The 25,462-nt window shown below is 51.6% G+C and overlaps 10 protein-coding genes across 10 annotated transcripts; 3 read left to right on the forward strand and 7 right to left on the reverse strand.

Moving 5' to 3' along the window:
* Positions 1 to 404: 404 nt before the first annotated feature.
* On the reverse strand, positions 405 to 1,171 carry SERLADRAFT_376778 (uncharacterized protein; the record flags this gene model as incomplete). The annotated part of the gene is given in 4 exon segments (XM_007312931.1): positions 405 to 603; positions 655 to 1,014; positions 1,072 to 1,105; positions 1,121 to 1,171. The coding sequence occupies 2 exon segments, from the start codon at positions 856 to 858 to the stop codon at positions 550 to 552; spliced, it is 258 nt and encodes an 85-aa protein (XP_007312993.1).
* An 8-nt stretch (positions 1,172 to 1,179) lies between these two features.
* Positions 1,180 to 2,747, reverse strand: SERLADRAFT_455792 (uncharacterized protein; the record flags this gene model as incomplete). The annotated part of the gene is made up of 2 exons (XM_007312932.1): positions 1,180 to 1,428; positions 1,492 to 2,747. Coding segments are annotated over 2 exons (1,341 nt in total), but the record flags the coding sequence as incomplete, so codon positions are not given.
* A 6,338-nt stretch (positions 2,748 to 9,085) lies between these two features.
* SERLADRAFT_364859 (uncharacterized protein) lies at positions 9,086 to 9,421 on the reverse strand (the record flags this gene model as incomplete). Its single annotated transcript, XM_007312933.1, has 2 exons — positions 9,086 to 9,259; positions 9,314 to 9,421. The coding sequence occupies 2 exons, from the start codon at positions 9,419 to 9,421 to the stop codon at positions 9,086 to 9,088; spliced, it is 282 nt and encodes a 93-aa protein (XP_007312995.1).
* A 532-nt stretch (positions 9,422 to 9,953) lies between these two features.
* Positions 9,954 to 11,463, reverse strand: SERLADRAFT_455801 (uncharacterized protein; the record flags this gene model as incomplete). The annotated part of the gene is made up of 2 exons (XM_007312934.1): positions 9,954 to 10,555; positions 10,649 to 11,463. The coding sequence occupies one exon, from the start codon at positions 10,282 to 10,284 to the stop codon at positions 9,970 to 9,972; it is 315 nt and encodes a 104-aa protein (XP_007312996.1).
* A 441-nt stretch (positions 11,464 to 11,904) lies between these two features.
* Positions 11,905 to 14,672, forward strand: SERLADRAFT_412565 (uncharacterized protein; the record flags this gene model as incomplete). Its single annotated transcript, XM_007312935.1, has 1 exon — positions 11,905 to 14,672. The coding sequence occupies one exon, from the start codon at positions 11,905 to 11,907 to the stop codon at positions 14,305 to 14,307; it is 2,403 nt and encodes an 800-aa protein (XP_007312997.1).
* Positions 14,673 to 14,895: 223 nt separating this feature from the next.
* SERLADRAFT_412566 (uncharacterized protein) lies at positions 14,896 to 16,419 on the reverse strand (the record flags this gene model as incomplete). Its single annotated transcript, XM_007312936.1, has 4 exons — positions 14,896 to 15,858; positions 15,973 to 16,121; positions 16,186 to 16,249; positions 16,309 to 16,419. 4 exons carry the CDS (start codon positions 16,417 to 16,419, stop codon positions 14,896 to 14,898), a joined length of 1,287 nt encoding a protein of 428 aa, XP_007312998.1.
* Positions 16,420 to 17,024: 605 nt separating this feature from the next.
* SERLADRAFT_444698 (uncharacterized protein) lies at positions 17,025 to 18,118 on the forward strand (the record flags this gene model as incomplete). The annotated part of the gene is made up of 2 exons (XM_007312937.1): positions 17,025 to 17,325; positions 17,401 to 18,118. 2 exons carry the CDS (start codon positions 17,136 to 17,138, stop codon positions 17,985 to 17,987), a joined length of 777 nt encoding a protein of 258 aa, XP_007312999.1.
* A 1,316-nt stretch (positions 18,119 to 19,434) lies between these two features.
* SERLADRAFT_364862 (uncharacterized protein) lies at positions 19,435 to 19,800 on the forward strand (the record flags this gene model as incomplete). The annotated part of the gene is made up of 1 exon (XM_007312938.1): positions 19,435 to 19,800. The coding sequence occupies one exon, from the start codon at positions 19,435 to 19,437 to the stop codon at positions 19,798 to 19,800; it is 366 nt and encodes a 121-aa protein (XP_007313000.1).
* Positions 19,801 to 22,438: 2,638 nt separating this feature from the next.
* SERLADRAFT_376794 (uncharacterized protein) lies at positions 22,439 to 22,873 on the reverse strand (the record flags this gene model as incomplete). The annotated part of the gene is made up of 1 exon (XM_007312939.1): positions 22,439 to 22,873. The coding sequence occupies one exon, from the start codon at positions 22,861 to 22,863 to the stop codon at positions 22,660 to 22,662; it is 204 nt and encodes a 67-aa protein (XP_007313001.1).
* Positions 22,874 to 23,587: 714 nt separating this feature from the next.
* SERLADRAFT_432778 (uncharacterized protein) lies at positions 23,588 to 24,904 on the reverse strand (the record flags this gene model as incomplete). The annotated part of the gene is made up of 7 exons (XM_007312940.1): positions 23,588 to 23,746; positions 23,797 to 24,162; positions 24,230 to 24,314; positions 24,372 to 24,392; positions 24,452 to 24,523; positions 24,577 to 24,709; positions 24,763 to 24,904. The coding sequence occupies 7 exons, from the start codon at positions 24,902 to 24,904 to the stop codon at positions 23,588 to 23,590; spliced, it is 978 nt and encodes a 325-aa protein (XP_007313002.1).
* Positions 24,905 to 25,462: the final 558 nt, after the last annotated feature.

Here is a 25,462-nt window from a genome sequence, read left to right on the forward strand (position 1 = left end):
CTTCTAGCCGTGGAGTAAATCATACGGATCTGCGCCGTGCATCATTTGGTCACAAATCTACCACTCTGGCACCTTCTCGTTCGGTCTTTGACGTGGGCTTATCCCCAGAGACCAGACACAAACGGCAAGTCAGCCTTAGTATGTTAAAAGCCCGCATCGATAGTGAAATGGCTGCTGTTTCAGTTGGAAGTCACCCATCGTCACGGGCTATATCCCCTGCAATTCACCATGACCATCCTGTTCTCTCAACGATACCAGAGCCAGATAACGATTCCTTGCATTCGGATCCTTCATCGTTCAAGCGGTTACAATTTATGGATGACTCTCACATTTTTTGGTGTAACTCATGTCGTGGTGACCTAGTTATTTTGTGAAGCTCGGTTGCGTCAAATATAATTTTTGTTATATTCACGATGATCGCTGGGTATACAAGTTAAACATAGGAGTGCATCAAGTTCATGAGTTGTCATCATCATCATAATGATTTGTACAATGGATAGAACGCATAAAGTGTGGATAGGAATCATAGGGCTGGCGCATATATGTAAATTAGAACAGTCCATTCCGTTTGGTTTTGAGAGTGCGCAGTTTGTGGAGCAGCACCTACAACCATCGTCAGTTCCCCATTACGAAAAAGAGCTTTTGGTAACTTACCTCAACTTCCTCCGGCTGGAGCGTCCCCCTCTTCCTCTCCTCGTCCACACCTTTCTCGATACTCTCCAACACGTCGTGAATCAACTCATGGTAATCCACCCCAAAGAAATGCGTCAGTTTTGCCGCCCTTCTTCTCCGCATCTGGAAATCTGATGCCTCTGGCTTAGCAACAGGCAGAGTAAACTCGGATGAGATCGACGCCATCGATGTCCGTGTTGGAAGGGAGCGACGACGCTCAGATTTCAACGAAGACGAAAGCGAAAGGCGTCGAGGGTCCACTGCTGGTTGCTCTTCGATGGGGGAGTCGAGGAGCTCGCTGTGAAGGTAGCGATGAAGTTCAGCAAGCGATTCTCTGTCATCCTAAATCTCCATATGAGCAACTACGCAAAGCCCTGAAATGTATACATATAAACTCACCCGATTGATAATGTCAGTCAACGAGTTTAACGAGAAGTGATAATTCATGTAGACGGTAGAACGCGCCAAAACATCGGTGTAGTGCGAGCCTTCCGCGTCTGGAGAGGAAGGCGACACCGCCCTCAGCAGGTTCTGCGTCGACTCCGAAGTACCAGGACGGTGAGACTTCCTTCCTTTCAGTTTCGTATATGCAGACTGATTAGGATTGCGCTGAGGTGACGCAGGAAGATCGCTTGGAAGGATGAAAGGAGACGGGATAGAAACAGCTATTGGACTGATCTGGGGAGCGGGAGGCGTCGAGATGGATGGAGAGTGACGAGTATGGTACAAGGTCTGCGGAGGGGGTATGCCAAATACCTAGATGAAGCCGATTTGGTCGGTATATAGATCCATTAACATAGAATGTAGAATAAAACTGACCTTCTCCATTTTTTGCGCCCGCCTCACATTCAGAGCCTTCTCTTCCTCACCTAGCTCCTCTTTGATCCTATCAAAGTGGTCGTTGAGAGATCCCATAGGCAGTGCGCCAGCTGAGCTGCTTCGTCGTTGCTGCCTCACCCAAGCTTTACGAGCGTCGTCCCGAGACATGTCGGACGTAGAGTGAGAGAACGAAGTTGGAGGCAGTGATGGGCTATCCAGAGGACCAAGTACGAGGTCTGCGGGTACTCGTGATCCAAGGAAACGGTGGAGTTTTGCCAACTTATCCCTCTTACGCCGCCTTTCCCGTTCTGCCAGTTCTTCGGGTGACATGCCGTCGATGAGCGAGGGAGTCGAAGGCGAATAAGGGAATCCTTGGCGCCTATCTGCCTTCTTGGGAGTCTCCATAGCGATGATGGCGGACACATCATCATTCGGAACATCTTCATCTGATAGATCTATGAATGAGGTTGGAGATGCAGCGGTTTGATTCCTGGATGGAGTTCGATGACGAAGTATAGTTTCGTCAAGTTGAGTCCTCTCATAATTTCTCCTGTCGACGTTGACATTATTTGACGTTGTGGGGGAGTCGACTGAAAAAGTGGAGCCTTGAGGACTTAAAGGAGCTGAGTGTCTTCTGTTGTCAGAAGACCATGGGTTGTCCAACAACTGCCACGGTGAAGTGCACTCTGGAACTAGACTAGGACTGTGGAGAGGAACAGACACAGACATTGCATGACGATGCTTCACCGGGCTGATCAAAGGCGGGACAGGAAGCTGTGGTAAAGGCCGGGATGACCTCACTTCTTCCTTATCCGTGACAGCTAACAAGTTCGCGCCAGGTGCGCGACCGAAAAGCTGCGCAAGCTTTCGATTTCTGCGTATGCGACCCGCTCGTTCATTGGCATCAAGGATATTCGTGGTCGGTGGAAGAAGAAACGGTTCGGAAGTAAACTGTGGCGGTGGTGACGGTGATGGAATAGGTGAGCTCTTCTTTAATTGGTGCTGCGATAGGTTGAAGCTGGGTTTAGAAGAAGTGGGTACCGGGGGTTTATCATATTGAGGTGAGCTGGGGCTTGCTGGAGCAAAAACCATACTAGCAAGAGATGTAGAAGATGAATATGCTGAAGGATTAGAATATACGCTAGAATATTCAATTGGCGATAACTGTAACCGTTGAGGCGATAAAATAGGGCGCGAAGAGTCGTCAGAAGGGTAATCGTGACGGAATTGTATGCTGGAATCGAAATCTGTGGTAGATGGCGAAAATAAATCCATGAATGATTCATGGCTTGCACTATCGTTGGATGACCCTATCAAGGGCCTTGAAACCAGAGTATCATCCATTGGTCTACTCATGTGATTCTGGCGTAAACCTTGCTTCGAGAAAGTGGGTATGGAGGTATTTGAGATGCTGACGCATATGTCTGTTCCTGGTGTATATGCAGGATTTGAAGAATGGGAGCGCGTAGAGGAATCTGAATTGCGGTGCGCATGAGACGCAGGAGGGCGGTCTAAACCTTTAAAAACTTCTGGAGACGACGCAGACGACGGTTGCGACGGTTGCGACGACTGCGATGGCGTTGTCATCAAATGGGGAGAGACGGAGGCTGTGTAACCGATACCGAAGGTGGGCCTCTGGTGTGACATACCACTTTTGTCCCGGATAACCCGTACCTGCCGCATGTCTGACACTGTTTAAAATAGCGTCGTTAGAGCTGAGAGCAACGAAGAAGGCGGTTTTTCACGTACGTGAGGTTGCAGTAAGATCAATCACTTTGTCTCCAGAGCCAGGGCGACCATGCTTGTGAGTCGAGGCGTGTTCGCCCCTCGTATCCTTGGGATTGCTCGGAAGGTTTGAGCCAGGGAAAAAGCCTTTTCCGCGTCCCAGAATTTTCTCAACTTTAGCCAAGGCTGGATAGGAGCGTTGAGAGGTCTGATCAGCGATGGAAAAACCACGGCCATCATCCGGCAGTTTGTGAGAAGGCGTCTGCCTGGCGTCATCGCGAGAACGCATGGGCTCTAAAGGTGACTGTGTGGGAGACAAGTCGAGCGTGTTCGCGCGGCCTTCAAGTTGAACAGAGATCATAAACGTCGTATTCTAGAGTAGTGTAAAAAAAAAAAAAACAGACAACATACCTTCCTCCTTACTACACTCTGTTTGAGCAGCGGGCTTTATCAGCGGCGCAGGATTGATATAAGGGTTCGGCCCTGGCAGCGGGCTTGGTGTAGCCGCTCTCGACGGGACTGGACTTGGACGATTCCTCGGGGCGTCGGCTGTTGCAGCGGATGAGGAGTGACCTGGGCCGGTAACGTTAGTGGTCGCCTTCTTCAGCTCCGGACGCGTATCGCGCGATATCGATTTCTTGCTATGACCAGCGCGAGGCGGAGGGGGAGGCAAACTGATAGCAAAGCCAAAAGACGAGTCCAATGACGGGCGATAGTACGGCAGCGTCGAGCCCTCGAGTGCAGCAGCCTGGCGGGTGAGCTCGTCGTGCTTCAGCAGCGCCTCGAGATTGGGGGATATCTGCATCGACGGGCCAGAGGAAGGAATGACGAGCTCCTGCGGGGAATCCGAGCGGTAGTACGAGAGATCATTCATGCCTGCGCTATGCGTTTGCCCAACGCCGTTTGCTTCCTCGACGCAATATGTGTAGAAGCTAGGGAAAAAGCACCGGAGGTGGAGAGAGTTTTAAATGAATATATGCTCGCTTAAGCCGATGTACCGTAAATTCCAAATGTCAGGTTCGTCGACGTCGACTAGAATGTCCGAGGGCGTCTAAAACTTGGTCTAAAACGCTTTTTACGACCGTTGGAGACGTTTTGGAGATGGAATGAACGGCGGAAGATCGAAATGCTAGCAGACCAAATGACTTGTTCCATACCAAAAAAAAAAAGCGGAATATCATACAAAATCAAATGATCAGGGTCACCAGTCCTGTGTGCACCCGACCTTGACAACGGTGGAGGACAGACCTGTACACTCATCCTGTTACAATCCATGCTAGTATCCATATCATCCTGTAACCGCTGTAACTACCGCAAATCTTTCTTCTTTTTGTTACTGAACCTCTTGGCTGGTTACTTACCATGCCGCATCTTGCAGTCTCCATACACACACGCGGTCCACTCCATCTAACATGCGACGATAATAATTGTTACAGTACAGTGGCGATAGATATACTGTAGTACTTGCGAGCAGAAAACAGTCGACGTGATGAGCATAAATCTAACGTACAGCACATTATCATACAAAAAGTGCAAGCAGAAATTCGATGCGTGTATTAGGCAGGGGCTTGTATCCTGCGCGGCGGTAGCGGAGGTTTGACACCTGCAGTCGCAGGAATCGGTGTCATCATGTCGTCTTCCCTGCGATCACCTCCGCCCAAACTCACGTCCTCATTCGTGGACCCTATGCGATTCGACCTAGTGGGTGAACTCTGCTCCACCACGGGGCGTTTCGTCTCGACTTTCGTCACGATAGATTTCAGAGCTTCTGACGCTGGTGATGTTTGTCCTGAAGGCCCAGAATCTGGCGCTTTAGGAGTCTCAGGAACATGCCGAGTCGCTATCGACGAGATAGTCCGTGGTGGAAGAGGAGGAGGAATAGGCCGAGGCAACGGTGCCGGTTCAGACGAGAGAGAAAGCGGTACAACGTCCTTATTACGCTCCGCTGTCGTCTCCAACTGCGAAGCAAACTGACCTTCAGAGCCTTGCTGCTGCTGACTAGCCAGGATGGGGCTCTTCCATAGACGGTACACACTTTGTATAGCCGGTGCCTTGCTCGATTTACTTTCGGGGGAAGACGACGATGGGGCGACATACCCCATGGACATCACCTCGCCGCGATGGCTGGCATGTATTCCTGGAATAGTCATAGTTCTTGCTTGAGGGGGCTGCGTATGAATAGGAGATGGACTCGGACGAAGCGCTTCCGCTGCCTCTGGCAAACCACGGGATTCTCTCAACACATCGCCGCCATCGACAGTAGGAGCACGTGACAGAGAAGGAACACTCATTTTAGAGGATGTACCTTCAGACGAGCCGGATTGAATTTTAGAAGGAGAAGATGAAGAAGCGGAACCATCATCGGAGGCAGAGGGAGATTGGCCGCCCGATATACTCGTCGACCTTGTCTTGCCCATCGCGCCACCGCTGGGAATATCGATGGGTGCAGCTGACGATGGTACGTCTTCTTCCAGATATGACGGTTTTTCTCGCTCCTTACGTTCCGCAACAGCAGCCCGTACTTCCGCATACGTGGGGCGTGTACGTTGGGATGAGTTATTGCTGTCTACTCGGGTACGATGGTCCGGAGGGCCGACGTCAGGAACATCTTCATGATTTGACATTCCCTGCGGACTGCTGTCTTTCTTCAGTCCACCCCAATTAACACCCCATTTCCGCATGGCCTCCTTGGCAGAATTACTCAGAGCCTGCTTGTCGCCAGCTTTAGATTTCAGCGTAGACAGAAATGAAGTCGGCGTCGTAGGCGTGGCACTGGGGCTTCGCGCACGTGCACCTTTTGAAGAGCTATCAGATAAATAATAAGATGAACTATCATCGCCGCCCGTAGATGATGACACGGAATGAGTGCGCGATGACCGTGACCGTGCTTGTGAGTGCTGCGATGAAGACCTCCGATATTGTGGCGACAAGAATTCACGAGGCTCATCGGCATCATATTCATCCGCATAATAAGCGGCAGGCAACTCTGTAGACGTCTCAGGCTGCATTTTTGGGGCTGAAGCAGATTCCAGTTCCACAGTGGCTGTTCTTCCTCGGTTGACATCAACTTCAGTGGCTTCCTCCACGTCAAGCTGCTCACTCGCCACCTCGGGACTCTCACCCCTCACCGTGGCAAACCAAGAGCGGCGTCTCGCCGTCTTCGTCGTATTGGCAGTCTCCCCCGGGCCTGTCAAAGTCGCCGATCTAATCACAGCGGGAACGGCTTCTAATGGGGGGACATCGGATGGGAGCTCTTCAGCGGATTGTGACCGCTCTATTGGCGGTGATTCTCCTTCGCGAGCAGGGTCGGGTATTGGCGGTACTGTATCTGGAGTGGCTGGAACATCATCTTTGATATCTGGAGGTAATGGCGTGTCGCCCGAGGACGAAGGCCTCTCGCGTCTCGACGAATCCGACCAAATTCCGCCGCGGTGGTCGCAACTTTTGCTATCAAAGAACGAAATATCATCCATGTTGGGCATCACTACCGATTCCTGAATCTACGCAGAGATGAAAAATCAGCTCGAAAAACATAAACATATATCACACCTGTTTTACTTACAACTTCGATAAGTTTGGATTCTATAGTATTCAGAATCATACTCCACGTGATCTGGCGATCGCTCACGATAGGTTCGACGTCGAGTACCATTCGTGGCTTTTGCGTGAATGCATACCAGATCCGACTGCTTGGCGGTCGCTTGACTTTAATGAGCAGATTCCCCTCCAACTCTCGTAGAACGACGGCAAGAACCAGCTTCACAGTGTAAGACTTGAACCTCGCGCCAAGATTGATAGTAGCCGTAGCTTCCACCGTCGCTCGGATCTCTCCTTTATATAGCAGACGCACCTCCAAAGACGCATCTCCCTCCTTCGTCAGCTCCTTGAGCATAGGTTTACTCAGCGTCGGCGCCTTGTTCCCCACCGAGAACTCGGTGACCACGATATCGGTGAGAAACGTAGGCCTCTTGACTTTAGACAGTTTCTTCATGAGTCGTCCGATGATATAAGATTCCAAGAGTTTCGTGCGGTAAAAACTGAAGAAAATACGACCCAGAAGCGCGTTGAGCCATCGCATAGGTATCACATCCGGCTGTTCGTCCAGGGTAGTCACCAAATGACTCATCTCAGACGGCAAAAAGACAGCCTGAAGTGGGTTGAGCGTTGGGGTATTCGCCGGGTTTTCAGATGCATGAAGTAGCGCAAAATACCAGTCCTCCATCTCCACGCAAGACCGCACGAAGATGAACCAGGGTGTGGATAGGTTGAAAGCCTCGTCACGAGCCCCCTCCCGCTTCTTCTCCTCATCACCCAGCCTCACCCTACTCCGCTTCCCCGCGCTCCCCCCAGCCTCCTCCACCTTCTGCTCCACCCCCTCTTTTCCCTCCTCAAACTTCATCTCCTTCGTCACGCTCGGCATCCCCTTGGTCTCACCCCCCACCGCCTTCGGCCTCAAACAAATCGCATTCCTCTTCGCGAACAGCTCCCCGTCCAGCAGGCCTTCCGGGTACACCAACACCTCATGTCCCCCCAGCTCCAGCGCCGCCTCGCACTCCATCATGCTCTCGTCCTCATACAGATACAGCACCTTCGTCTTCAGCACCACATACCACATGTCCTTCGGGCGCGAGCGTTTCGGGTCTTTGGAGCGGGCGTCGAGGAAGGAGCGCACGAGGGTGACGTACGAGCCGTCGAACGCGGACTCTTCGAACGTCCGGCGCATCGTCAGCCAGCCTCTTCGCGTCTTGGGCAGGTCGTTCAGGTCGGAGGGCGATGGAGCGGGGTGGTCGGCCGGGTCGTCTTCCGACGAGGACGACGACGCCGCCGCCTTGTCGGGCGACGCCCCCTCCCCGTGCTCGCGAGTGGCCGCTTTGGTATCGCCCTCGAGCTCGGCGCCAACGGGGACAGAGGTGTATATCGTATAGCAGAAAACACCGAATATCACCAACGGAATGAACGTGACTCCACCCAGCACGTATACATACAGAAGAGCTCTAAGCGACATGTTCAGCCTCCAAGGGCGCGATGTCGTGGTACGTTGGAAAGAGAGGTGCTATGGCTCGGTCTTGGGTGGCTTTTTGCTTTGGATGGCTGCAGTGTCAGTGAAGAGGGCAGCAGGTGGAAGTGAAAAGCAGAATGGCGGGGACACGTTCCTTTCTGGCACTTAATCGCAGGTCAAAGTACCGTCACTTTTCCCACCCTCCACGTGCCCCAATCGACACAGCTCCAACATGACAATGCAGAATGTTCCGTTGACATATGTCTTGTGTAGAGAATACAAACCCAATGCAAGCGTCATCATGGCAGCAGTGCAGATACAAGATATAGAAATACACATACATCCCCATAATCAAGCGTAGTGTTAAATCAAAGAACCGAAAGGTGATGCTATCAACCAAGATCACCCCTCCAAATCGCATCATGACCCACCTCAAATCAGAACTGGGGCGATCGCGCCCTACAATACATCCGACACGACCTCCTCCTCGCACCCGCCGTACTCTTCGAAAACAGCCCCCTCCCACTCTGCTCTTCCAACGTCGGCACCACCGCCCTCCAGTGCCCCTCCACATATCTCCATTTCTCCATATGCGGCAACGCACCGCCGCCAGCTCGAGGGGGTGCGAGCGGCGGGAACGTGCCGTTGAACACGGGGTGGGTGGGCACCGTCAGCCGAGCTCCGAACATCCCGTCTTGGTACGGCACCCAGCACGAGGTTTCGCGACACTGCGCGGGGCAGGGCGTAATCACGATGGTGGGAATCGAAGGATGGGCGCTGCGTATGATCAAAGGATCGGGCTATTATACAGCATATGACATGGACATGAACATGAACATGACGAGGTGAAACGAAGGGAGGACACACAAGTCAGTCATCGACGGTGATTAACCACGCCCTACTTACCGAGTTCACCGTCGAGGATCGCCGGCGTTTTCGACAGGATCTGGGTTGGATGATGTCGGGTGGATGCGAATCGCGACGGACACCATGCGCAACTGGGCATTTTGATACACCGGACGTGTCTGCAGCTTCCTTCACGCACTGCGCAATGGTCGTCAAATGGCGCAAAGGCCCAGTAAAACGATATGAACGTACGCTACTCTGCATGCCACCCTCCCCCTCTTCTAACGGCTCTAACTCCGACAACAAATTCGCTACATGGTCCAAGTCAGTTTGAACCATATTTTGTAGTCCGTGGTACATGGGCGATATAGTGCGCCCACAGACCCCCGCGACGCCCCTCCATGTTATATCAGAGGACAAAACCAATGAAGTAAACGCATCCACATCCAAAGACTATGAGTAATCAGTTAGAATTTGATGTATTCTTGTAAGCCAGCAACACATACGAGTGAGTGCTCTTCGGCCGAATAAGATATGGCCCTCTCCAAGTCAAACCATCGCACAGCTGGTTGCGATATACGCTTCAGCATCCCAAAAGTCAGGTCCCCCAAGCTCGTGCGCTCCTGGAATAAGCCAAACGTGACAGTCAAAGTACAGTGCAGAATGTGGATTAATCCACAGGATATAGATAATGATCAATGAAGATGGTGCAAGGGACGCATGAAAGTGAGAGGAGCGTTGGGTCTGACATGAAACGGTGTGAAACCAGTCAGACGGCTGCAAAGTAAAAGCGATATGGAAAAAGAGAGTGGACCGGCAAATAAGATAGCCGGATCCTGCGGGGCAGGCGGGGGCGCGTGCCGCGGGGAATATACGTAATAGAGGCGTGGGAACCCGCGTTAATTACTTTATTTTGTGAAAAGCAGTGACACTACTGGGACGGGACCGCCACACATACACCACGCATACACGCAGCACTTGCAGTGTCTCAGGCAGTCCAACAGTTTCCAGGAAAGCAATGCTTTATTAAAGTGCAGTATGTCAGATATATCGTTCATGTATATCGTGGCTCTATACATGATAGGACGGCTCGACCTTGTGAGCTGCGCCATCCTCAAAAGGATAGAGGGCTTGGCAAAGACCGAGTGGGTAATGGCGAAAGAGCCTCGGGACCCTTTGATGCGGAGAGTCGCGGTCCATAACGTAGGGGGAAGGCCTGACATAAACGATCATCCGGCATATAAAACATACAGCATGGATCGAAAACACCACACCACCCTCGTTACTACCACCGTTGACAGCCATTTCGCCATGTCGATTCAGCATAGCCTCGTGAGTCCTACTTGCAGTGGCGTCCTGGCATCGACGGAGCAAGAGAGAAGTAGGAGAGTGATACGTGTTCCAACAGCCTGTGAGGAGTGCGTTTTACACAGCAGCATCACGGGCTGCTGTCAAAAATATGACAGAACAAGTAAAGTGTTCTGTGGAAAGAGACTGGACATGAGTAGACATGAGTAAACTCTCACAGGTAGGCAAAAAGTTAGAGAGAAGACGATGCCGAAGAGGGAAAGTGCCAATAATACTTACGAAAATCTCCGTGATGAGTGGAATGACGACAGCAATATGGATAAATGCGTACATCGCAACAAGATAAGGAGCCATACAAGAAGAGCAACAGTGGTAGACGGAAGGACATTGATGACATTGATATAGAAAGAGAGATTATCACCATGAGCATGATTGCCAAGGAGGCTAGGACGAGAGTATATTGAGGAGCGATCAAGATCAAGTGAGGTGATCAGAGACAAAGGGGATAGAGAGAGGCGCAGTAGTTGTTGGAGAGGAGAGGTAGATGATGTTTGACAAGTAAGGACAGGCAAGGCTAGGCCAGATGCACAAGAAGACCGGGGAGGAAGCGAGTCGGTGTGGTCCAAGGAGTTGGTAAGAAAGCCTCGAGGTACCGGACTACGTCGAGAGAAAGCCAAAGGAGGAAGATATTGATGGAATACATAAAGAGAGGGGCGGAAGAGTAGAGCCACGTGGCGTCAAGTGGGTAAAGATGGATGCCAAAGGAGGATAAGATTATAAACGTGGGAGGAGAGTGAGAAGGATATGAGTGACGTCGTGTGATATTTGTCAAGGCGGCAGGGCGCAGAGATGATTAGATTTGAGATGGGTGAATTTGAAGAAACAAGATTGTGTGGGTGAAGGGAGGAGAGGACAAGTTCTTTGAAGGAGGATGTTGACGATGAGAGGCAACGTGTAGATTGACAAAGAAACAGCGAATTATGACGGGGAAAGGCCCAAGTGCAAGATAATGGATGGAGGGACAGAGGCGATGGTCATGTGGGGTGAGTTCGGGAGAGGGAGAGACGTTGGAGAAGGTAGCGCAGCCTCGTTTCAGCTGGCCCGCTCGTAGGGATCCCATTAGCCAAACCCAACCAGCCTCGAGGCAGATCTCGCCACACATGCCGTATATTACATAATCACTGCCACTCGGATAATCCCCGGTCTCTGATTGGAAGATATCTCCCTCGGCTCTTACCGGCACCCCATCCAGTTATTCGCTATTAAATTCAACCCACTCTTTCTTCCCCCCCTGCTCATCGTCTGCAGCGACAAGCACACCACCGTCACAGCGAGCTCACCGTCGCTCTCGTTCTCCACAGGTCAGACTCACTTAATCACAGCCATTGTCTGATATTCACGGATCCTTGCGTGTGTATCAGAACATTCCCCGCCTCGAGGCAATTTCCGTATCATCTCGTTTACGTCCGCGTGCTCCCATTTCTCTTTTTAACGATTGCTCTGTCCGTTCCTTTTTCTTTTCTTCCGTTGCCCCAATGCTCACAGCTTCCTTCCGTCCGCCCAGTAACGCCTGGTACACACGTCCTCCTCCTCCCATGCAGCGTCGCGGCCGCTCTCGCCAGGTCTCAAACGTGGCCCTCGCTAGACAGGCCTCCGAAGAGCGCAGACAGGCCGCCCTACACGAGTTGCATAGGCAAGCTCGCCTCCTCGCATCCACTTCCCGCCATCTCCTCCCATCGCATCCACCCCCCGACTCGTCCCTCTTCCTCCAGGCTGGCAATCTAGACCCCCCAATACCCGCACTCGTCCTCAACGACGTCCTCTCTCCCCTGCCACCTCCCGCACCATCAATACCCTCTGATACCACACCCACACCCACGCCTGTCGCCCCTCTCCCAAGTCGCTCGCCCTCCCCTACGCCCTCCGCTTCCGAAGGCTCTTCTAATTCGTCGTCCATGTCAGATTGCCTGTCGCTATCGCCAGACTATTACGACTCACCCCCATCACCCCCTCGTTCCCTCCAAGATCAGGTACAGGTCGCTTACGCACTAGACGACATTAGACTCGCAAAGATCCTTCTATTGAAACTCAAGGGCGTAGAAATCACTTCCGACGACGATCCTAGAATTGATGAAGTCCGAGATGAAGACTTTGATATATGCTTCGTGCCAGCTGGCCCTTTGGTGCTCGAGGAGGCGGACAGAAAGGCTGTTCAAGAAGTTCAGAGAAGAGAACGTGAAAGATGGGAACAAAGGCAGAGGATGGAAAGGTTGAAGGCTTGTGAGAAGATATGGGAGGAAGAGAAACGCAGGCTGCGTAAGGAAAGACTTCGTGCCCAGAAGAAGCGTGAGGACGAATTTGCAAGGGAGCAAGAACATAGACGCGTGGCAGAAGCACGAGAACGAGAGGAGTTAGAACGTGCCTTCCACCAACGATCCCCGCGGCTGGGGATCTCTCTCCCTTCACGTGAGATCCTATCTTATGGATCTTTATCGCAAGCTCGCCTCGAGCATCACGTCCCTCTACGAGACGAGGACCCCTTCCAGTACAATTTCATGCCACTCAGCGTCAGTCCTGTGCATCGATCGCTTGGTTCCCCGAAATCCCCTAAATATAAGACACCCGCGAATATGCGCTCGCCTTGCCGCATACAACGCTCTGTCTCTTTCAAAGACGTCGTTGCCAGCATGCACGGTCAACTATTCCCTCTCGATCCAGCTGAACAGGCCCAGGAAGCCAAACGTCTCTCTGGCGTCAGCTCTCTTGTCAGCCCCGCATGTCACAGGCGCAAGAGCACCGTCAGGGCTGACCTCCTCGATAGTCTTTTAAAGGTCGTCGAGTGGGAGGAGGGTGAAAAGCGTAAGGCAAAGGGTAAAACTGCGCAGAGACCGGTGAGATACTCAGAGAAGTCTTCTCTCAGCTATCGCACCCCTTTCTGTGCGGCGTGTTCCGCGGCCTCCACGTCTGCATCGTCCTCTGGTACAGCCGCATCGCGTGCAAGCTCGTGGCTATCATTCGGTGGCTCGCGAAGCTCCACAGCATCCGTGTCTACAGCAATGACGAGCCCTGCGATGTCTCCTATCTCACCATCATCGAAATCACCCCTGTCATCTCCTCCATCACAGGCGGGGTCAGAGATAAAAGAGATCGCTGTACCTCATTGCTGCCATCCTCAACGCGCCCTCGTTCCTGTACCTCTCGCAGATTGCCCGTTGTCCATCCCAGAGCCCCACTCGGCTGCACAGGAAGCGAAAAAGCTGAATCGTGGCGCTGTTACTGCACAGAATGACTCGCAGACTGGGACTATAACAACTGGCGGGAGTGTGGGCAGGACCTTTGTGAAGCGAGTAAGTCAGTCGGTCACTGGGTTTGTCGAAATCGCCAGAGGACTGCAATCGGCATACATAGCCGCTGCATTGTTCTCTAGTGGTTCGCCTTATAACCTCCGACCGCGCTCCATGTCGCCTGCTCGTCCCAAGCTCCAGGGCATAAACGTAAAGACGCCTTTGCCTGAAGGGTACCGCGTGCGTCGTGCCGATGTAAGCACTTTTATCGCTTCTGTCGATGATGGGAATGGTGCAGTACAGCCGGTGCATTTCATCCCGCTCGTCTGCCCCTTCCCATCACCCCCGAATTCAACGACGGATTCTACAGCACGCATGCGCGCTCGTTCGCCGCAACCTCCCATCGTGCCCTCTCCCCTCCGCCCTCGCACGCCCCCATCCGCACTTGCCTATCGCATGCGGCCCGTTGCCAACCCCGCGCTGTTGCGCTTGAGGGCGCTTCAGAATCTCATGTATGCGCGCGGGAAAGAATGGGAGGGACGCTCGCGAGAGGGTGGGTTGGGGTGTGGGAAGGAGAGGATGTTGGGCGTTGCATTTGAGGGCCGGGGACGGAGTGGACTTGGGTGTGAAGTGCGATTCGTAGCGGTGGTGTGATTGATGGTGGGATGGTGAATGGATGATAAGCGCGTGAATGGTGTGAGGTGGTTGGTTTTGCGAGTCACACATCCGCGTTGTTTTTGTGTGTGTTTTGCTTTTTTATGCATTATGGTCACGTATAATGGTGTGCTCGGTGATTTTGACGTCTTATAATCTCTTTATGTGCTTCTAATACTAATGCATCATGGGCTCTTATGTGTACGAGTGGCGAACACGAGTACAGTGCTGTTGTATCTATATTGCGACATCTTTGCGATACCCTTCATATGTCCGTACATACCTTTTTTCCGTTTCCGTTTTCTTTAAATTTTTTTTATACCTCACTTGTTCTCTCCACTTTTCCGATTCCCCCCCTTTTTTTTGCATCTCGCTAGCATTCTCATCATGGTCGACGCTTGGTAGATGCGGACTAGAATTGAAACGTAATAAATACTTTGCTAAACATCGTGGGGGGTATCAAGTCTGAAGTACAAGGGTGCATGTACAACCATGAATACCGTAAGAAAAGTGCCATGTAAATCACAAAAGCGTAATACAGCGTATACGTATGTACGTATGTATGTAAACTAACCCTCATTCTCGATGTCACCGACTCAAATCAAGCGTCGAGCCCGTCTGTGACCATAGCCGCTCAGACATGACCGCTTGCGGCCACTGCGAGAGGAGACTCGAGCCTCGACCGGGGTTCATGGCGGCGGGCGGCGCAGAGCCGCGCGTGAACATGGGCGGTCGACGGGGTTGGATGCGCATCCCGCCGCCGCCGGGTGGGATGTCGACGACGCGTTGGAGGGGGACGCCGTTCCCGAGATGTTGTTGCTGCTGCTGCTGCTGCTGCTGAAATTGGCTCTGACTCTGGTTCTGGTTCTGGTTCCGGTCTTGCATCCCGCCGCCATTCCCGCCGCCCATCATCTCATTCCCACTCTCGGGTCCGTAGGCAGAAGGCATCGTCTGCCCCCACACATCCCGCTGCTCCCCACTCGCAAACACCATCCCCCCCGCCCCCGCCCTCGCGTCGCCCAACCCCGCCCCCAAGCCCAGCCCCGAGCCCGAGGCCGATTCGGAGCGCTTGCGCGACGCCAGCGTGGCGTAGACGTACCGCGCGCCGTCGTCCCTCTCCAGGTCGAGGGAGACGCCGTTCTGGGCGAGGGTGGCGGGGTCGATGCCGAGGAGGCGCCGGAGCTGCTCGTTCTCCCTTTCGAGGCGGGCGATCTCGCATTCGCGCTCGAGGGCCCAGTCGTCCCGCGCGGAGGTGCAGGCGTCGTCGTCGAGGGCTTGGATGAGGGCGTGGATGTCTTCGAGGGGGGTGTCGTCTGTGCCTTCGTTCCCGCTGACGGTTCCGTCGCCGTTGGGGTGGGAGGGAGGGGAGGGGGAGGGGTCTTCGCCTGCCATGGAGCGGAGGAGGCTGCGGAGGTGTTTGGAGAGGCGGTGGAGGGCGATGGAGACGTTGGTTTCGGAGGAGAGGTCGGAGGAGAGGGTTTGGGATTCGCGGGCGAGGAGGAGGGTTTCGTAATGTCGCGTCAATGTCAGCTCGTGCTGCTGTGCGGCCAACTACGAAGTGAAATTTGAGAGTATTGAGCACAGGACGTTTTGGGGGTGACAGGTATCAAAAAAGGCAGAAACGGAAGGGGCAAGACAAAGAATGAAATGAGACGAGAGACGTACGGCGTGATTCCGGAATTTGGTCATGATGGTTTCCATTGTGGTTTCGTACTCTTTGAGGAGGAGGCTGAGCTGTTTGTTTTCGTGCAGGAAGGTTTGGTTCTCTATTATGATCTGAGCGTTCATGCGCTCGAGTTCTGACTCGAAGACCTCTGCAACAGGCGATGTGTCCCCTCCCTCAGTCCATGATCTACGGAGGGGGCAGGAAGGACATACCCTTTGAGATATCGGTATTGAATCGCCTCAGCGCAAAACCAGTCCCGCTATGGCTTGCCTGTTCCTACAGAAAGGAGCTATGAAGCGTCGAAGAGGGCGCCCGGTGACCAGTAAATGCCTCACCTTGAGCACGTCAGCCTGAGACTGCAGCGCATTTGTGAATTTCTGGTTCTGGGCGAGCTGGTCGCTGAGCTCATGGACGAGCAGCCATACGCGCAAGAGCTCGTTGTCCATGGCTGATGAATAAGAAAAGTGAGATATGGCTGGCTTTTTTTCCCAAGAAAAAAAAGTAATGCAGACTTTGGGCGTCAGATACGGTAAGGGCTAAAGACGATATGTGGCTCAAGCTATACGGCAAGCATTTGACAGCCTAATTGGGAGACGCGACGACGGCCAACTCCACGCCTACCGCTCATTATTTGATAGCAAAAGACGCTGCATTCTGGATCATGTCGTACTATAGCCCTCTAGGATATCTGACAGCGACGTATATACACGATTTGGCAGGTTACATGGGGCTGTATGCTATCGCAAATGTACTGTATTTGATAAAACACTGAACAGTGTCAGGGTAGGGATAGCGTGGGAAAAGCGCCCGCAGCCTTGGATGGGTGCGAGGCGCATTGAGGATTTTCCCTTTTCTCCTACGTTCATCATCTCTTGTCCTGGTCTCCCTCAGCTTCTGTATAACATCAACATAACACTCGCTTTCTTCACATATTCAGCTCTTTTTTACATCTACTTTTCTTTCGCAACCCGCAGCGCGCATCCAGAGCCACTCCCCACACGTTTCTGTTACGCAAAAAAAGATTCGATAATCCCGTTTACTTTCCCGGCCACCTCTTTCGTATCGTCTTTTGCGACTCTTCTTTTTTTTTTTTTTGCTCCCCAGATATCACTACACACACCATTACCTTTGAGCTTTTTTTGCACCATTTTATACTCTTCCAATGTCTGCTTCTACCTCTGGTCTTTCTGCTTCAGTCACGCGTATCCTGTACCTGACTGGCTTCGCTAAGGAGCTCAAGACAAAGGATATCCAGTCTGCATTCTCAGAGTGGGAGACCGTTGCTGGAGGCTTCAAGATCAAATGGAGAGATGACACCAGTCTTTTAATTGTTTTCAACGATGCCGCTGTCGGTGAGTCGTATTGTCTTTCTTTGTCCTCAGTAACCTCATTTGTTTTATTCAATTACGCGGTGCTTGTTCAAACAGCTAAGCGTGCATATCTCCATACGCTCGCCTTCCCTCCTGCTATACTCTCTGCCGGTTCAGTCATCAAACCATACGACGGTCCGGATGCTCAGACCGTCATTCAGACGGTCAACACGCGTGGTCAACACAACAGTAATCCATCTCGCGGACACAATATGCGTGCGGCCTCGATCTCAGTGTTCCCAAGCCGCAGTGCCAATAACAGCCAGAACGGCAATAATAATTTTCGCAATGGTAATGGACCACACGTGACGACTGGTACTATTTCAGAGCACTCACCGAATATGAACGGGCGGGAACCATCACCAACGCTTCCCTCACTGCCTTCTCACCCAACATTGAACGAGCTGATCAATTCGGCGGTGGGGCGTGAGGACCCGGCGATTTTGCATGCGGAAGGACCCCCGAGGATTGGTGATCCGGGGAAGAGGATGCTGGGAGCTGCGTTGGGTGTGAGACACCCCGGATTAGGGCCGAGAGGGGTGCACGGTAATGGGATGCATGGAGGGGATAGCCCAAGAGGGGGTGCAGACCTGACACTGAGAGATATGCAGAGGGCTATGGGTGGTCTGACGGTTGCTGAGTGAAGGATTGGATGCTTTCGATGTTTATTTGAGACGGTTATGATACGAGTGGTTTTTTCTGGTGTGGTTATCGGTGTTTCTGTTGCTGTTGTGCATCTGTTGATGCTTTAATCTGAAGCTGTTATCCTCGGATTGATATCGCGGAGATGGATTGAGCTTTCAGATTGTTCGCCCTTTTCCAATGTGGATAGCATCCATGGTTGGATTGGTAGGCACGAAGCCACAGTAATAGCAAGCTATCTCTGAGTGATTGATGGGATCGCAGCCTCGACGATGAGGGGTGTCCCGACAGGAAATCAAGGGTGCATTGAATGTGATAGATGACAGAGGCGATATGGAGTCTTAGTATAGAGAAGATGGAAAGATGGCAAGAAGTAGCTCCATTAGCTATGGTTCTGATTCAGAGGTATGCGAGCAGCCTGCGGGCCTTGGCATGGATTTACGACAGGGCCGCATCCGTGCTCCACGCTGGCAGATGAAAATGAAAGGATTTGTGTTAGTTACGGAATGTAGATAATAGTGTAGGATCATGGGATGCGGAGGCAATGGGGATGGGATGTGGGATATACGAGGATATGGACCCATGAGGCGTGGTCCCACAGACGCCATCTCCGTGCCCGCTGATTTGCCTGATATATGTCTCTGGCGTCTGCAACATTCTTAAATGTCATATCGCAACGTGTTCCAAGCTCCTCTCACCCCATTGTTCTCTTTCAACATGTCGCTATAACCTAACATGCATCGAGGCTGTAGTTTCACTTTTGGACCGCCATGACTATAAAGCATTCTCGACACAACCACCACTCTGATCATCCCTTGTCTTATGATCTCTGACGCCAGCCCACAATGAACATGCCTGTCTACCGCACCAACACGTTCTACCACCCTGCCTACCCTTCACAGAGCCAGCCCTCTCCCGCCTCCTCCAGCGGCCAACACAGCCCCCGCTACTTCGCCTACAACAGCCCGCCCACCATATCCACATTCCCCCACATGTCCGCCTCCTCGTCCCTCAACACCCCCTCCTCAGCCTCCTCCCTATCCATACTCACCCCCCTCTCCCCGCCCCTCCCCGAGTTCGCAGACTACTACAAGGACACTCTTCTCGACGAAGACGACATCGAGATGGACGATTCAGAGTCGGACGATGAGGACATCGACTCTGACTTTGCCGACGACATGGACGGCGTGGACGATGGAGGGGCGGCAGGGGGAGTGGACCAGAGTCGTCTGCTGCGCTCCACGTCCTCGTGGCACCAAGAGTCCATGCACTCTTTCGCCTCCATCTCAGCCCTCGACGGTGCCCTCGGACACTACTCTCGCCCTATCACCACCACCACCGCTGCTAAATCGCACCTCCGCTCTCAAGACATCGACGACCGCAAGATGTCCATGTCCGCACCTGGCCATCCCCGAGTGTCCTACCCCTCACTCGATGTTCAGGTGCCGCATGCCCACCAGCAGCAGCAGCAACACCAACGACAGCGACAACGGCCCGAGCCCAACAACGCCTACTACACCGTCTCTCGCTCACACCATCCATCCCCGTATCTATACCCCCAACCAGACACCTATACAAACATATCCCCATCCTCAACCGCCTTATTCGCCCCTCTTCCTTCTCCCGTTCACAATGTACATCATCCAATGGCCCCACCGTCGACGACGGCCAACTTCTCAACAAATGCCGTCTCGTCAGCAGCGTCTGCAAATCCGTATCATTCACGTCGTCCCGCAGCAGCACCACAAGCCCCGGTTCCCATATTACAGCCTCAGCCCATACGTCCCATCCCGCCCATCCCCCTCTCAGATCTAGCAGCCGCATCCGAAGAAGAACAAGATCGAGATCACACCTCACCCAGAGCCGGCGTTCCCGACCACCACCACCACCAAAACAGCCATAATAACCGGCTCATGAAATCCGAGAAATCCCCAGGCCTCTCGCCCCTCTCGCTTCTCTGTCAGCCCGTTAGCGACGCCGTGCGATATCAGCTCAAGACGATGGGTGATCTTGCCGGGAACACGTCATCGGAGGAGGATGACGAGGAGGATGATGACGAAGATGAGGAGGTGAACGATGCCGAGGCGACGTTGGGCGCGTATGTTGGCATCGTATCAGACGACATGATCCTTCCCAGCAGCCAGACGACGGCCTACTTTGACACTCGACTCACGCGCCCGAATAAAGTGAAACAGTTCCAATGCGATTGCGGGTGCATGGGCGTCTGCTTGGGCTGAGATACGAGTAAATTACTAATTATGCTTCACATATTTTGGGGGTCTATTGTTTTCTTTTTCTTTCTTTTTCTTTCAAACCACTGGTCAGCATCAGGATCATTCATCACATCGAGGGCAGTATCTACTAGCTAATAGTAGTTCTTACGGTAGATTCATCATATCATACTATTCATCATGTCAGGAAGCTATTTCAGCCGTAATTCAACAGAATCATTCGCATCATATATCAATCGTCTTGCTTCTAGTCCAACCAATGCATGAGACCTGCTATACTCGTTTGTCAAAAAGGCACTCCAAACTGATAGGAAAACCAATTACGCCGAGAATTGCTTCATAATGGTGCGTATAGTAAGACATTATACACGGGACACGAATAGAAGATAAGTAACAGGCAACAAAACATGTGATGCTGATGCCTTCCTCTTAAGAAAGGCATCGTGGAACCAGAAAATCACAGCTTTTCGCAGCCGTGCAAGGAAACAAAACAAGATATGACTCGGATCGATGATTGATGATGATTCAACATAGTACCAGGAGTGACGCGAAAACAGTGGTGCACTTCCCAGACCTGCGGTGCCAAAAAAAGCACCACTCAGGACGGCCGGACACAATGTAACAGAACTGAGGCTGTACTAACTCGATCTATTGTGGGGTTTTGAAGCTAAAATAACCGGGATATCGCGGGCGGATGGTATCGCAGTGTATGGATGCGGAGCAAACACGGGGAGAGAGAAGGAAGAGTCGACAAAAAGACGGAAAGGGGTTCGCTCGATCAATCATTATTTGCCGGTCCATGCTTGCAAAAAATGAAAAATCTCAGGTTTCATAAAATATCATGAGGCGGCACTATGTCGGGGAACAAAAGGTTGCGTAGAATGACACGTACCAGGGTATTATTATTAGGTGTTTCGGTGAGTGCTTAAATTCCACCTCCAGCCGAGCTCGTCCTTATTCTCGCACTTTGGGCACTACACCTCAATCGGCTGTGGCGTTCCAGTTTGATATCCAAACCTTTGATTTGAGTTTGAGAAGGCATGCGGGAACGAGCCTTGCGGTTCGCATAGATCATCTCGGAAGCGGTGTCATGAGAGACTTCTGTTGTCGCGTCATTATCAGAAATGCTGAGGTTGACAGCATCAGGCAAAACGGGGCATAACGGCAAGGGCAGAGTCGACCATTTCAGGTCTTCGGCGCCTTGACGAGATGCGGACGAAAGCGGTACCAGCGGAGCGCAGGCAAAGATGAAAGATCCACGGACTTGGCGTTTGGGGGTACAAGGAGGTGTAGTTACTTTTCTCGTGCAAGTTTCCATGTCTTCCATGTCAACATCAACCACTGCGGAATGGTGGGCTCTGGACTCTTCCGTTCCATTTTTATCGTCGCAAAATAGTTTAGAGGGATTCGTTGAAGAAACATAGTGATCGGCCTCCTGTGAGCTTCGGACGACAGGTGACCCCGAGACGTCGTCCATGAGACATATTCCGCTATCTGATAGAGCAGGGAAGAGATCATCCAAAGAATCAATTCGCAATGGATTGAAATCACGCATCTTCCTGTTCTTGCCGGTGTCACCTGGATTGACAGATTTAGCGGCTGCACTGTGCCTGGAGGTAGAATTATTCAAGTTCCCAGTGTCATCGAAGCCAGAGAAAATCCAGGACCGGAACTCATTTTCCCTAGAAGCCTGAACGTGCCGACCCTGCGATGATTCGACGCGATGGCTACGGGAGCTGCCATAGGGCGATGAAAGTAGCCTTGCGTAGTAAATTCTCGACTGTTGTTCCATGTATAACTTGTACGTACAGACGGACTCCTGTATGCCATGCACCGGTCCAAGGATATCAGAAAGAAAGCGGTAGAATGCCTCACGCTCTCTTTGGACAAGAGGCCTGTGGTCAGGTGAAGGGAACGCGTAGATTTTATAAGCAGGATCTTTTCCGAACTCAAAGGGTGCTGCCGATGGGGCTGAGCTCGGTCCTGGACCTTGTATTTCATTCACGTTCTCAAACACAGGCCTAGAATCAAGCTGATAAGTGTGCAAAATATCGCATGTAGTTTCCGCTGGCACGGGATAAATTTTGTTTTCTGAAAGACTTTCAGCCGATTGCAGGGAGCTGATTTCTTGAACCTCAACTGCGCTGAGACAGGGATGAATGCTAGGCGGAAGAAAAGGACTGATAGTATAACTTGATTGATTAGATTGACCGAGATCATTTCGGGAAAATATCGTCTCGGTCGACGGGACTCTTTGCTTCGGAACATTTTTTCTTGGGCGACCAGGTTTACTTTTGGTAATTCCGCGGGGTTTGAGGGGAGTGCCATTGCGGGTGGTATTGCTCAAAAGGTGCGCAGGGTGACGACGCATTAAAATGGGATCTTTAGGGGGAGCTTGCCTTAAAGGACGAAGGTTCGGCTGGATGATTAAAAGTAGTAGCGGTCAGGTGAAAATTGATGTGGCAGCATATATCACGCATATATCTACCAGCGATGGCGAGCCAACCATATCCTTGGGGACAACAGCATTACCGTGTTTATCTTCTTTGACGACTCGTAAACCCTTGCTGTGAAAATAGTCATAGATGTGTCTCCTGTCGATGTTGTAACGCTCTTGAAGCTCCTTTCGGACAGCGAAGGATGGCATTTCCGTGTTCCCCGGTGGAATGAGCGCATCCAGATCACGCACAAGGTCCGGTCCAAGTTTGAGAGCAAGGCTTTCCGGATTGACTCTTCGCCTTTGATGAGTTATATTCAAACCACGAGGAGGAGACGCAGGAATGCCACAAGGCGTCGGCTGTTCTGCTGCGGGGGTATGCGCATTTTCGCGTTGGTTGTTTTGGTTGTCCTGGGCGGGATCAGGAGAGATGATATCTGAAAAGGCAGGTGTCCTAGAGTCAGAACAGCATGAGGTTGCGCTAAGAAGTGGTTCATGCATGGTTTCCAAATGATGGTCGATATTATGCTGTGGTACTGTATGGGACTAAAGAGGGGCCAATGTGGCGTCCATCAGAATGCGCGCATCAAACATGCACCGCACAGCATGCTGCCACTGCAGTTTGCTGGTTCGATCTTTTTTCTTGGATTCATATTACAGAGACAATCAGAACAATCAGATGAATGCTAACAGGAATAGCTTTTTTCATCCGATAACTTTGGGTTATGACTATAATACAAAAAGAAAATTCTTTATCCATCCACACAGTAGGTATCTGATACCGCCAACTTGAATTTGGTACTGTCATCGATGCTTGAGTAATCCCATAGTGCTAGGCCAGTGAGATCCGCTTGGATGTTATCTCCCACCCCAACAATAACCCTCCAAAGAGTAAAGCGATAGCTCCGCTTCAGGATGTGCTGTGAGACGAGCATCAAGTGTGCTTCTTACGAGCGTATACATTTTGTACGTGAACATAGATCGGCGTCTTGGCCTCCATAAGCTCATCCTGCGCTTTAGCCATGATATCGTCGACAAATTCTTCCGAAAGTCCACCGCTAAGCAGAAGAGGTCGACCAGATCTCATGAAAGCCTGTCGGAGCCTTCAGTCGAAGGCATCTCTACCATGAGCATTCTACGCACCAATACATCGTCTCTCATAGTTAAACCTATGCCGTTCCAAAACTGTGTGTCTGGGTCATCACCTTCAAGCCACGGAGAACATGGTATCCACCACTCGCGATAAACCACGTCTTCGAAAGCAGGGTGTTCAGAGACCCATGAATGTAAGTACAGAGACGCATCCGCGCTGCCTCCACGTTTCTTTACGGCCGCATTAGCAAGGGACATCCACAGGGGAGCCCAGGGTGGTTGTACCGTCCCTGGCGGAGGAGATAATTTTTCTTTGTCGCGGCCATAAAAGACAAAGGCAAATTCGCTGACGTCAATCAAGCCTCCTGGCCGTAGAATATGACTAATCTTATCTATCAGGTTTTGATAATCTTCGACCTGCAGTTAATGTATTGAAAAAGTTTGAAAAAGGTTCGTGAAACAGTGACTCTCACTAATGACTTACGCCTGATGATATCAGTTTCGAGTGAACCACATCAAACTTGCCGTAGAAGTGTTCTAATCCGAAGTTTATGTCATCTACTTCGCTCCTGAAGGAGGAAGGTATCATTTGCGGGCCTTGAGAGACTCATTTTTCTTCTTCTCACCTACAGTTAGGAGGCATGGACCTAGCGCAGCCGTTAGTTTGTCCCATATGGAATTCAGAGCTACTCATCTGTCTACCTACACTGATTGCATGGGGATCAGATCAACAGCCACCGCAGTGCATTGCGGAAACTCGCGAGCAACATCCATTATCCTAAAGAAAACGAGCCGTTAGGGGTGTTGGGATTGCGCTCATGCAGACCTTACCATATTCCACTTCCACAACCAAGGTCCAGCACGGCCTTGGTGTTGTCTCCGCCGAACGCATCACCTGTCAATATTTCCGCCACTGGAGGTGGATACCTCCCCATCACTTTACAAAACATTTCGTATTGTTTATCTACACGCTATACGTTTACAGTTGTGCCACAACATACAATAAAACGGACTCACCAAGACGATCTAACTCCTCAGCGTCTGCGGCTAAACGATAGACTTCTGACTGATTGTTCAGGTCTCTTCCATACTCGTGACGGAATGATTGCGCTGCCTCCATTCCAGAGTGGACGGAAGCCACTGGCGGTGCTGAAGACATGACGGGAATCGAAAATGACTTTCTTCGACTTTCGGCCAGAAAAATAACTTGGTGTTCTGTTCCATATATGCGGCAAGGTCCCGAACAACTGCCGCCAACCTAACTAGCCGAGAGGACCCGTGGGAGACGAGTTCCTCGCACTTACACGCGTACGAGATATCGCAGGCCACTAGTCTCAATCCAGCGCGATAATCAATACACGAGGGAGTCTCGTCAGACTTATCTTGAAATCCCCCCAAACCAGGTGAGCCTTATCGCTGCACTCTTACCTTCTATATCACGGATCTCACCTGGCGGCAAATAAGTTGGTGCCGCAAGATCAACTCAAAATGGTTGATTGTTTGTCGTGCGTCTCGACTAAGACACAAGTAAGCGAATTGAAGCATCGAGGCTGGTCATGGGGTAACAAACAGCGCGCTCGTCCTTGATAGTGACAGGACGATCTGTAGTCAAAATTTCGACCAAGTGTCATTTCGCGTTTCTCTTAGAGCTGTTTCATTGCCCTTCTTTGTCGAACGACTCACACTTGCTCTGAATATTAATCTGTTCTGCCTCAGC

Source organism: Serpula lacrymans, assembly GCF_000218685.1.
Source record: "Serpula lacrymans var. lacrymans S7.9 unplaced genomic scaffold SERLAscaffold_1, whole genome shotgun sequence".
In the NCBI taxonomy this organism is placed as follows: Eukaryota; Fungi; Basidiomycota; class Agaricomycetes; order Boletales; family Serpulaceae; genus Serpula; species Serpula lacrymans.